Source organism: Tachypleus tridentatus, chromosome 10 (assembly GCF_004210375.1).
Source record: "Tachypleus tridentatus isolate NWPU-2018 chromosome 10, ASM421037v1, whole genome shotgun sequence".
NCBI classification, from domain to species: Eukaryota; Metazoa; Arthropoda; class Merostomata; order Xiphosura; family Limulidae; genus Tachypleus; species Tachypleus tridentatus.
The window spans coordinates 79,059,185-79,072,477 of NC_134834.1; the positions used below are offsets into that span (position 1 = coordinate 79,059,185).

Below are 13,293 nucleotides of genomic sequence, written 5' to 3' on the forward strand. Positions count from 1 at the left end.
GACACTGTGTATGAATTTATTTATTTTTTGTCCACAAACCACTTTCTAAGTTTTGGAACTAGTAAAACCAAATTTGACAGGAAGACTTGTGATGGCTTGGGGGAATCGTTATCTATGTTTCGTATTTCTATTACTACCACCAAGGGCGCCTAAAACATTCTCGGAAGGTCACCCAAGCATAAAGGGGTCTAAGATTTGGTTATCAAGGTCGCTGAACTCAAATGTGGTATTAGATTGTGTTTTAAGATTTGGTTATCAAGGTCGCTGAACTCAAATGTGGTATTAGATTGTGTTTTAAGATTTGGTTATCAAGGTCGCTGAACTCAAATGTGGTACTAGATTGTGTTTTACTTAACACTTCCCCCGCTTCGGGATCCCGAAAGCGCTGTGTTTGAAACTGTATTTCTATCTCGCAAGTTAACAAGACCAAACGTACTCAGGTACCACGGATGGGTGTTTTAACATTTTTTTTCTGGCAACCTCCTCTGGAGGTGACTATAGGAGGCTAAAACCCACCCGAAAGATTCCATAAGCATTACGAAGGTTTAGGAGTAGGTTTTCAGGATCACTGAGCCCTAATTTCGTGCTCTTGGTCTCCTTAAGGGTCCTGTGACGCCAAGTTTGACACTGGATCCATATCCCTTCTTCATAAGGTAGAGGGATTAGCAAGGCATACACGCTATTCTTTCATACTCAGGTACCGCAGGTGGTTATCCTAACGGGGCTTATTTTCGGGTACGGTCCATTTTGTGTTAGTTAAACACAATTGATGGTACTGAAGAAGCTTGATCAGACATTGATTGTAGCCTCGTAAATTTATGAGGAGGGCAGTTGAACCCCACGAATAGCGCGGATGTTTTATTTAGTGATTATAATGTATTGTTTCATCAGTTGGGCATCCTCCCTATTTGTAGTATTCCTGGCCGTAAATCCAGTAATAAATCGTGAGATTTAGCTAGTCCAGGTGACTTACCTTTTAACGAATTCCATATACTATGCTAAAGTAAGATAAGATATGACAGTAAATGGAAGAGTATGAATTGAAAATCATATATAATACATTATATGAAATTTTTTTCTCTTCTTCCCTTAAGGAGTTTGAAAAAGCAAAAAGTATCAACATGAAGAAACATATGGAACTACAAACCATCAACAGAATTCTAAGTAAAGAGCTTCATGTTTTAAGAAAACAATACCGGAGTCCAAGAGAAGACAATAAAAATGATAAAAGGAGTGACAAGAAACAAAGCTACAAGAGAGAAAACGTGAAACTTTGCTTTTGTAGAGATTATTATACTATCGCAAACCAAAACAGGGAACTTCAAGAAAAGTTGACTACATTACAAGAGGAGGTTATGCAAATGAAAGAAACTCATATGCCCAAAGCAATGTACATGGCCAGTAACCAAGGAAACGAAATTCAACCTCTTACTCCTGAGTCTGAAGTAGAAAGTTTTGCCGTGAGGAACAAATCACCACAAAAGGAAGAATCGGACATTATGTCCAGTGACAAAGATTAAAGTGTGTCAAGATGCAGTACAGAGGAATCTTTATTAAACAGGGCAAGGTAGTAGAAAAACGGTAATTAAACACTTGACTTGTATTTAAAAATCAAAGAACAAGATTTATTTTTAATTTTCTTCAAACGAAGATTTATAGGTGTCGTGCCACTTCAGCCATAACAAGTATAAGAAAAATTCAGATAAAGTGAATCTTTCCATTTATTGTGTTATTACATCTGTCCAAAGAAGTCTGAACTTGTGTTCTTGGCATGTGTTCACATTATAACTGTGGGTACAATTTAATGTGCTTATACAAGTATTTAATTCAATATTTTACAAGCAAGTGTCAAAACAAAATATGTTTCCAAAATATACCTCACTGTTTAAGATTCCTTGGTTGAAGACTAACATGTAATCTATTTTTTGTAGCTCACGTACATTGGGATTTTAAAGGAAAGGAGTTAAACACAGAGAAAAACCACATGTAAGTTTTGTTACATACATGTGTTAGTGTAAATACAGTTGTGGCACTATGTTTGACATTCTCACCTTATCACACAGCTGGTGCAATGTAATGTTTTTATCATGATATGATAAAACTGTATATTTTAATGTAGCTACTGATAAGAGTAGAACATTGAATAATAATAAGTTGCAAATTGTATAAAACTTTAACAAGCTACATAGACAGGTTATGTAAGACTTTAACAAGCTACATAGGCAGGTTATGTAAGACTTTAACATGCTACATAGGCAGGTTATGTAAGACTTTAACAAGCTACATAGGCAGGTTATGTAAGACTTTAACAAGCTACATAGGCAGGTTATGTAAGACTTTAACAAGCTACATAGGCAGGTTATGTAAGACTTTAACAAGTTACCAAGACAGGTTATGTAAGACTTTAACATGCTACATAGGCAGATTATATGAAACTTTAACATGTTACACAGGCATGTTATGTAAGATTTTAACAAGCTACATAGGCAGGTTATGTAAGACTTTAACAAGTTACCGAGACAGGTTATGTAAGACTTTAACATGCTACATAGGCAGATTATATGAAACTTTAACATGTTACACAGGCATGTTATGTAAGATTTTAACAAGCTACATAGGCAGGTTATGTAAGACTTTAACAAGCTACATAGGCAGGTTATGTAAGACTTTAACAAGTTACCGAGACAGGTTATGTAAGACTTTAACATGCTACATAGGCAGATTATATGAAACTTTAACATGTTACACAGGCATGTTATGTAAGATTTTAACAAGCTAACTAGACAGAAAACGAAACTTTAGATGTTATGAAGCCAGTTTTTCTTGTACCATGTTTTGTTATGCAACATATCACCAGCAGACATTGTGGTTAAGTCATACTTACATTTATAACTATATAACATACATTTATATTTTTCGTTTCTTTTGTGTGTGTTTTTTTATTTTGATGCTAAAAAGGCACGAAACATTGGATATTATTAAAGTTATGCTTCAAGCCATGCCATACCTCAACATTTTGTTTACATAGGATTTCTTAGAGATTCGTTTTCATATTATCTTTGAAACTCAAGTTTTGTTTCTCTTAATTAATCAAAACTTCAATGTGTGTTTGGTCAGTAGAACTTTAAGCAAGCATTACTTGGAAAATAAATATTAGTGCTAGCCAAACAAATGCAATAAGCTGTGTGGAAAGATTCTGTCCGTAGCCGGAATTGCATGCCTTCAAGATTAGCTTTCCGTTGCTTTTATTGTACTCAAGTTTATTAGTTATTTTAATTATGCACGTATATGACCTTCTGTAAAGATTCATATCTTGATCTCTGCAATGCGCAAGTTCTTATGTCTGTGTGATATGTCTCATTAGTTAAAATTCCAGAGTAACGAGTGCCAAAAGCTTCCATTACTGGAATTTTAAAAATAATTTACTAGCAGATTGTTCAAAGTTAGCTGTTCAAAGTTGGATACTATTTTTTAGGCCCGGCATGGCCAAGCGTGTTAAGGCGTTCGACTCGTCATCCGAGGGTCGCGGGTTCGAATCCCGGTCGCATCAAACATGCTCGCCCTTTCAGCCATGGGGCGTTATAATGTGACGGTCAATCCCACTATTCGTTGGTAAAAGAGTAGCCCAAGAGTTGGCGGTGGGTAGTGATGACTAGCTGCTTTCCCTCTAGTCTTACACTGCTAATTTAGGGACGGTTAGCGTAGATAGCCCTCGAGTAGCTTTGAGCGAAATTCAAAAACAACAAAATACTATTTCTTTTCAATTCTTGTCTGTTTCCGCAAATTAACGTGCGAAAATATGTGAGGAATCTATAAGCTTAACAAAAAGGCTTTCAAAGGACCGACAAACATTGCTGATATACCTCAAATATTTTTTATATAGAAGAAATTTAACTGAAAAATATCTAGCTTTTGGGCTACCCTGTATGTTAAATATAATAATTAGTGGGGAAGTTGTTAAAAATTGCACCATATTTGGTAACAGCTTACATCTTTGTTATACATGAGAATCAGAAATATAAAGAGCTTATATCGTTATCTCAGACATTTCCTTTGTTTTTATACAGCAAGTTATCAATAAGTCAGCAAGCATTATTAAGAACTAACGCTATAGTCTCAGATTTCTTTTGCTTTTATACATTGAGATTAACATTATGTCGGAACTACTTTCTTCAGAATCAATGGATTGTGGAAGTTTTTGAAACTTGTAAGGGCTGCTGTTGTTTTTTTTATGGTTGCCTTGACAGGTAACGCCACTAACTAAGTTATATGGAGAAATATATCAGCTAATTTATGCACGTAGACCTATGTATATATATGCACACACACACACACACACACACACACACATTGTTCACTGTAGAGGTAATCAGAAACTGATTGTTTGGAATGAAATACAAAGTCACAAAATGGGCTATCCGTCCTCCGCCCACCACGGGTATCGAAACCCGGTTTCTAGTAGTGTGAGTCCACAGACTACCGCTGTGCCACTGGGGGGGGGGGTAGAGGTGATCAGTGTCTTACGTATATTGTCGTAAAACTACTTGGATAAGGACACATTAAGCAATGCGTTTTTGTCACATGGAAGTGTTGTCATGGTACCTCTGAGAAGAAGATCTGAGATAAAAAAATCACTGTTGTATATTTCTTTGTTTGAGTATTTTTAATATCAACAGTGGCGTAGATGTGTGATAAGTATTTGGATTACTAAGAAATCGAAAGACCACTGAGAGATTCTAAAATGTCTAACAGCTCCATTATTTATGATTTCCTTTATTTTTAAATGAACACTTAAAGTATTTATATCACTTAAATTATTTGGGTAAAAAACAACCCCATTTCTTACTCTATAGTGCTCCCTACCCTAATTGTTGCCATGGAGTACTTAGGTAATACAGACAAAAAAAATTAAAACTTCGTTTTTAAAAATGCATTGTTGATCATCTGTTGCTTTATAAACATCGCATATTTGAGTATAAGAATGTTCTTGTTTTGTTCCAACCCAAATTAAAAAAATATATATTTTTTACTACGTCACCGCCCAATACATCCTAGACCATTGGTTATAGTTTTATTTCTTTTGTTTGCTATTAAGCAAAAAGCTACGCGATGGACTATCTGTGGTCTGCACACTACGGGTATCCAAATCTGATTTCTTTACTAATAATTAGAGCCCAAACTTTCAAGTTTCGAAGTTACCTTATACGCCAGAGAAAACGTTTTATATTTTGCTTGTTTGTTTGTTTTAGAATTTCGCACAAAGCTACTCGAGGGCTATCTGTGCCAGCCGACCCTAATTTAGTAGTGTAAGACTAGAGGGAAGGCAGCTAGTCATCACCACCCACCGCCAACTCTTGGGCTCCTCTTTTACCAACGAATAGTGGGATTGAACGTTACGTTATAACGCCCCCACGGCTGAAAGGGCGAGTATGTTTGACGCGACGGGGATGCGAACCCGCGACCCTTAGATTACGAGTCGCACGCCTTAACACGCTTTGCCATGCCGGGCCTACTTTTTAAATAAGACAGTAAGGAATTTTTGTTTTACTTAAACGTTTTTTATTGTTTCTGTATGTTGCTTGGGACTGAAGCTTATTCTGTGACTAATATGGAAATATTTTATCTTAAAACACTATTAGAAGCAAAAGTCTTTTAAAGGCTCAAAATGTTTAAAAATCTTCAAACAAGAAACCTCGTGTTCCTTGTAAGAGAACGGTGCATCCAAGATGAAAATTTTTTATCATATTTTGTAATTACCTGTTTTGTTCGTAATATAAAAATACCGGTGCATATGTTTTATGTGTTAATTTTAGAAAAGCCAAAAAAATTATCATTACTTACAATATAGTTTACAAGACTTTTGCTAGTCTAAGTTATCAAATCGGTCAGATTTTCTTTATTTCGTGGCCAAACTTTGAAATGCCGGTGATGTACAAATGTTTTTGTTGAGCCATAACGCTTTTTATTTACTTTATAAGAATCACGTGATTTGTCGTTTCAGAAACCAATTCCTGCTACACTCATAATAACACTATGTAACACAAATTTTGTTCCTGGATAGTATGTGTTATTTCTCAATTGCTTATGCTGTAAAAGTACAGAAAACAACCATTATTCTCTTCAAACTTTGCTTTTGTGACCTGGATAATGAAATTTAGAAATTAACCTATTTTCTATGTAAAAGCGGGCAAATTTGCACATTTTCATTTACATAAGGTCTGAATAAAACAATATATGAATCAGATTTACACGTATTTATATTAAAGTTATACAAAAATGAAGAAAGATATTTAGAAGTGAGTAGTTTTTCGAGATTTACGGCTGTAATGTAAATCACTTTCACGTATCAGGCTCCAAATACAGTCTCCCATCATGTCTTCGTTATACGCTCCTAGGTCACAATAGCAAAGTTTGAAGAGAAAAACAGGTCTTTTCCATTTACTTTAGGCATAAGCAATTGAGAAATAACACTTTCTGCCCAGAAACAAGTAAAAACTTTGTTACATATTGTAATATTGAGGTGTAGATGGAAGTTTGAAACAAATTATTGTTTCTTAGGTTTTTACATTTTATGTCATCGTTGAATGTTCTATTATGTTTAGTATCTACTGTTGACTTGTATATTGCATGATGAAGGTTTCTTCTTATAGGATGAAGATAAACTTACACGAGCAAACAGACCGTGACGTAATATATAATCTTCATTATTGCTACTGTAATTACGATTACTCAACAAATTTCACAGTTAAATGACGACATTCATTCAAATTCTGTACTGAACCTAATTATTTTTAAAGAGAAAATCCACCTTTCTGTTTTAGTTGGATAAGTAATGTAATGAAGTATAACCTTTACTAACAACCAGTTTACATTGTATAGCAAGTTCTAACTCGGTTGTAAGTTCGCAGGCTTATAATACTAAAATTCAGGGTTCGACCCTGTATAGTCTTATAGTTGGCAATAATAAAAACGCTTCAGTAACGTCAGAAAACAATAGTTAGGTAATTGTGTTGTAATGTTAATACTTTCTCGAGTCTGTGCGTCACCGAATTAATTGTTCGGTTCTAGTTTCTTAGTGTCTTATAAAACTGGTATACTTATCTTTCTTGATTTTTGACGACTTTGGTGATCTGTTTTATTATATGTCATACATATTAATATAGATTTACCGTGTTAGATCTATATTAATACAGATTTACTGTTGTTCATGAAAACAAAAGTAAAATAAGATTTTTGATCTCATTAAAAACATCATTTTAGATGTATGGATAAAATAAAACTTTATAATATGAAAATATCCACCAGATGCCGAGCCTACTATATAATCTCACAACTTTGTTAGTTATTTGTATTTTTCATCACGATTATTTAAAGATAAGGACGCCAATTGTTGTTCATACAAACCAATGTTTTCATGGTCTACACATACCTTCTTTTGCTCTGTTTTAAAGAGTTATAAAAGTTTATTATTGAATTTATGGTTAATAATATGTTATGCATTTATTCCAATACATTCTTCCACGTAAATGAGCTCAATTTACATAATGCTTACGCTAAAAAAATAACTCGCCACGAAACATAAACCTTTTTGTAGATACTTCTATGGAAATGTATTTATGACATTCATGAAAAGTATTAAAAATATGCACCCTGAAAATACTTAGGCTTCATACTGGTTTCATCACATGTATATTTATCAATGAAACATTACTAATCTCTGAGGCATCTTAAAGGAATCGACATACTCTCATTTTTCGCTATTAAGATCAACTCGGATAATGTTTCTGAATGGCAGCTTTGATATATTTGTTTTCTGCTTGTATAAATAAATGTTTTGTGAATTCGTTCCTTGTTAGCAGAATCAGTTTACGTATTCGTGATATGATTTTGTAATTTTCGTATTTAAGCTCGTATCGTTTAGTTGTCATGTCCTTCTATCACGTATTCGGTCTGTTTGATTTCACAATATAATTGTTGTTTAGTGAACATTATGTTACCATAGTACTGTTACCATGTTCACGTTTTTGATGATATTGTAATCACGTCATTAGTAAGTAGTACAAAAGTCATGATGACACGCCCTCTTGTAACATATTTTATTTGATAACGTTACGGTTAGGATTAATCAACATTTAAGCTCACATTGTACTGTAACTACATTAATGGTAAAAGTAAGACCTATAATCATGTCGTCAATAGGTTGTACAAACGTCATGATGACACTCCGTCCCGTAACATATTTGGTCTGTTTCATTTGATAAAGTAGCGGTTCTTTAATCAACATTCAAACACAAATCATTTTGTTAAATTACTATAGCAATGTTAAAAGTAAAAACTGTCTTTATTACAAGTGCTTTCTTTGTTGATATTTTGTCATTTTTATGTATAAGTGTTTTAACAAAAATTGGAGACAATAGTCAGCATCATTTAACTTCTATCTTATTATCTTTGTGTCAGTAATAAGACACTTTCTGTAACCCATTGGTTCTTCCACGAATGTTGTTTTTTTCAGTTTATTACTGATCAAGATGCTGTAGAAATAAGTACAAATAAAGTTGCTTTTTTCCAATATTACTAAATCGTTTGTTTCGTGAATTAGATTCTTAAATACGTTTTTTTTTTTAGTAAGACTTTTGAAAACAAAACGCTCAAAACATTATTTCATAGAGCGGAAGTTATTGAAACTGCATTTCAACTGTATTTTGTATAAAGAAAAATATACATCGTATAGTACGGTGCAAAAGTATTAGAACAAGAGAATACCTTCTCATTCTTTCCATTTTATGAGACTAATTCTTACATGCCATTACAGAATGTAAATCTCAACATTGTAATGTTTCACTGATCCCTGTTTACAAGTGAATGCGCCAGGGTAAAAATACTTGTCATTTTTTAGAATTCCCATGTACTTGTACCAAGGGCATATCATAAGAGTTCTGTTTGAATGAAAGTACTGATCAAATTTAGGGCATGAAATAGCTGTCATGATATCACATGCAGTATCTTAGCTATATAGAAAGGAGCTGGCATACCGTATCGGTATGTGATAGAAGAAATCAATTCTATAGAACTCCACAAATAAACCTAGGTAAAAACAGTGCTTAACACAAAATGTGACGTTAGATTGTTCTGCCACGGCCCAAAAACCGTAGAGAATTGTTAGTAGAGCAGAGGAGTTACACTAAAGCTTTATGTGATGATGATTAAGTACAACCTAAGTCATAAGACTAAGACAGGTATATTTGAAAGTAGGAAAGGAAGAGGCAGAACACCTAAACACAATGATACTGATGTCAGGTATCTTCGTTTAATCAACCTTCAGGACAGAAGGAAGACTGCTACTGATCTCAAGCATGAGATAAACAATCAAGAAGACTCAACAAGAATGGAATATTTGGTCATGTAGAAGTTGAAAATCTTCACTTGGATCTCTAAGTATTGTCAAGAGACTGAAATTTGCTATGAAGTACAAAATCTGAACTGTTGATGATTGAAAAAAGGGTTTTATGGACGGATGAGTCCAAATTTAAAATATTTCGTTGAAAGTGTAGACTGTATGTCCAGCGGAAGAAAGCTGAAAGATACCTCAATGCATAGCACTTATCATGAAGCATGGGAGAGAGGCAGTATGATGGTTTGGGGTGTTTTTCTGTTCTGAGGTGACAAGAGATATTTGTAAAATAGGTGGAATAATGGATTAGCTCAAGTATCATCGGATACTGATCCCTCATGATATGGGCCTAACATAGCCAGGTGATTAAGGCGCTCGACTCGTAATCCGAGAGTCGTGGATTCGAACCCCATTCAAACCAAACATACTCGCCCTTTCAGCCGTGGGGACGTTATAATGTGAATGTAAATTCCACTATTCGATGATAAAATAGTAGCCAAAGAGTTGGCTGTGTGTGGTGATGACTAGCTGCCTTCTCTCTATTCTTACATTGCTAAAGTAGGGAAGGATAGCACAGATAGCCCTCATGTAGCATTGCGCGAAATTCAAAAACAAACAATCAAACAAATCGTCATGATATACCCAGTGGTTTCCTTATTATTGGTAAGCGATTCTAACACCAAGAAGATAATAACTTTAAACACTGATCCAATCTATACAGAAATTAATTAGCTGATAAAGAAGTTGGTGGAGTCATTCAAATGATGCAATGACCCCCACGAAGCCGTAGCCTCAACTCGATTGTGCAGATCTGGGACTTCTTGATGACGAGAAACCAACTTGAAATAAAAATGTATTTTCAAGACGGCTGGTATGAGTATTAAAATAAAGTACAGAACAATGTTTCTACTTTCTTAGGTCATTATCAGGTTAACATAAAGTATTTGAGTGTAATGAATAAGTAATTCTTCCGTGTATCCAAATTTGTCACTTAAAGGTGCTTGTAAATGTTAATTACATTACATACACCCAGTTTATCTGCATATATAGTTATTTGTGACCACTGTCCGAGAGAATTCATTTACATGCTCTCGAATTACTGGTCTTTTCACATGTATCTCAGTGATCTTCATATAAACAGGCAATAATGCAATGTAACTTCACCTTAACGCATTTGTACAGTTTACAAGCATATATATAGACCTCCTGTATTGCCATGTTGTAAAATCTGATATTTCTTTTGGTGCTGACACTTGTGTCATGAGCTCAAGTTCCAAGCCATCATCCTAGCGTTTCCATTCATGTCCACTGGATAGTTCAACACAAGTTGTGCTACCACAGATTCCTTCCAAATTGCACTGTGATAATTTGTCCTTTCAATGTTCTTCAATAGAGTGTCGCGGGATTGCTGCAAACTTTGATTTGACACTTGCTTTTAACAAAACGTTTCACACCTCAATGTTACTGTTGCCATTGTTTGACTGATACATTCTACAAACAAATTCCTCACAATTTGTATCACCTCAACAGTCAATAGCACAGACTCACTAAATTGTGCTAAAGCAAATTATTTTCTTGTGTTGGCTATAAGCATACTATATGCCTTCTGTTTACCCTTACCCTTAAAGAAACTAGTACTGTCACATCCCGTCAAATTATGAAACAGTACCAGAAGAAAACATAACTCTCTCTCACGTTTCCCCTCAACACTGACTATTGGAAGGTAGTAAGTGTTTCTTTTATTACCACACTTGAATACTAATATTCTCACTGAAATACTTGCCCAAAAGTATAATATAGATATTAAGGGACCATACATATAATGGCTGTGGTTGTCCCGATACCAGTATTTGAATCCAAGGCGTGAAGAATTAGGTAGATATTTTATTCTTAATACATGTCACTCAACACTTACAGTTTGCCTTTAACAGTTGAAACAACTTTCATGTTAGAGAAACACTCCTAACAATGATAAATAGTGAATCTGATAGAGTATTTTAGGATGTTAGGCATACTCGATGTCCATTCATTAAAAGCAGAACAGTTTAGATTATTCTTATTTTTTGAATTTTTCGGGTGTACATTACATTTTCTGGTAGAACCTGTTGTTCGCAGACAACACAATCGCGTTTTTTTCTCTGTGCAGTTTTCTTGAATACGTTATTATCATAACTATTTGATATTACGTGAACAATATTTCCCTTTGAGAAAAGCAGATTCAATAAACTTTTCCAGATCTTCTGCAAGTCTCCAATTATCTTGATACCAGTCATCAGTGACATCTTTCGAACACACATCACGTAGTTAATGTTTAAACTTTTTTCCCTCTGATGGCGAGTCGTAGTATCTCTCGTGGTCTCAGTTTTGTTACTTTTCGCTAAGGGTCTGTCACCAATGCAATCCCCAGCGGATTATTTGAAAGTTCATATTCAAACAAATGTATAAGAGTGATATTTCTTTCTTTTGGTCACAGTTTAATTCCAGCAAGCTGATAATTCTTTTCTCCCCGATATTGTTTGTAGGTGCGTTGACAAACATTTTGATATTTAACCTTTCGATTGGTGTTGTGCTAGAGTTCAGTCGTTCTTCAATGCGTTCAAAGCCGAGCGTTCTTTTCAATATCTTTTGTGTTTTTCCATGCTTGTTTCATCTCAGATGGGCTGACTCTACTGTAACAATATTTCTTTAATGGCTCAGATTCTTTCCTGTTATCATTTATATTAAGCAAAAACGAAGTTACAAAGCGATCCATTATAACTCGCAAGAATTTCTGAATATCTTGCTCAATTATCAGAATAGTAGACTCCTTTGTTTCATGACTGATACTTTTTATCAAAATATTTAGGCCATGCATTGTTTTATAATTTCTCAAAATAGGATTGTATTCGTGCGTTGTCATATATATTGCTTCATGGCTGGATTTTGCTCTCTACTAAATCCGACAATACCAATCTACTTTGACTTTAAGTCATTTAAAACAATTGCTTGAGATTGGTCAAACAAACACTTCAAATACCTTTGATGTTTATCTGATAACAAAATTCTTCCCTGATTCAAATTCCCTGGTTTTATCTGGAGCAGTTTCAGGGAAAAACATCATCTGCGTGATGTATGCAAGGCTCAACGAAGGTAATTTTACCTACCAAATACAAAAGCTTAGCGCCAAACTTTTCCCCAGACAATTTAGGTGATTGTACGAGTTTGGTATTTTTTCAACCGTTATGTAATTGAGTGGAATGTTTACCCAGGTGGACACAGACAGTCTGATGTGGCTTTACTATAAAATGTACACACATTTTACTTCGAATTATTTTGATCAAAGAACTTCTGAAAATTTTATTATAAGTGTTGTTTTTTTCCCGTTGCAAACTTTAACTGAAAACACATCTTATACGGACTTTAATTTCATACATCTTTGTTCAGTTGTGGTTAAGGCACTCGGCTCGTAATCTGAAGATCGCGGGTTCGAATCCCTGTCACACCAAATATGCTCGCCCTTTCAGCAGCGGGGACTTTATAATGTGACGGTCAATCCCACTATTCGTTGGTAAAAGAGTAGCCCAAGAGTTGGTGGTGAGTGGTGATGAATAGCTGCCTTCCCTCTAGTCCCTTAAGTGCAGATAGCCCTGGTGAAGCTTTGCGCAAAATTCCAAACAAACCAAACCAGTTGTCTAGACTTTATATTATTTATAATTACAAAAACATCGGTAATGATTTTTCAGACTATATCTATAAACACATTCATATTGACAACTTAGAAGATAATGACATAAAGAACTTACACGACCCATTTAGATGTTCTTAGTCTGAAGACTCTGCTCTTGCTTTACTTGTCTCTACTAATTTTCTCCATTAGTAACTCAACAGTATGATTGCGGATTTATAAAGTTTATAATCAGGTT

General features: G+C 34.6%; 1 protein-coding gene across 1 annotated transcript in view; it reads left to right on the top strand.

Moving 5' to 3' along the window:
• The window catches only part of LOC143228385 (ski oncogene-like), a 57,676-nt gene extending 49,102 nt beyond the window's left edge, over positions 1-8,574 (top strand). Inside the window, exon 6 of the mRNA XM_076459649.1 lies at positions 1,095-8,574. Coding sequence (XP_076315764.1) covers positions 1,095-1,520 — 426 coding nt within the window. The 3' untranslated portion in view covers positions 1,521-8,574. The remainder of the gene's footprint in view (positions 1-1,094) is intronic.
• The last annotated feature ends 4,719 nt before the right edge of the window (positions 8,575-13,293 follow it).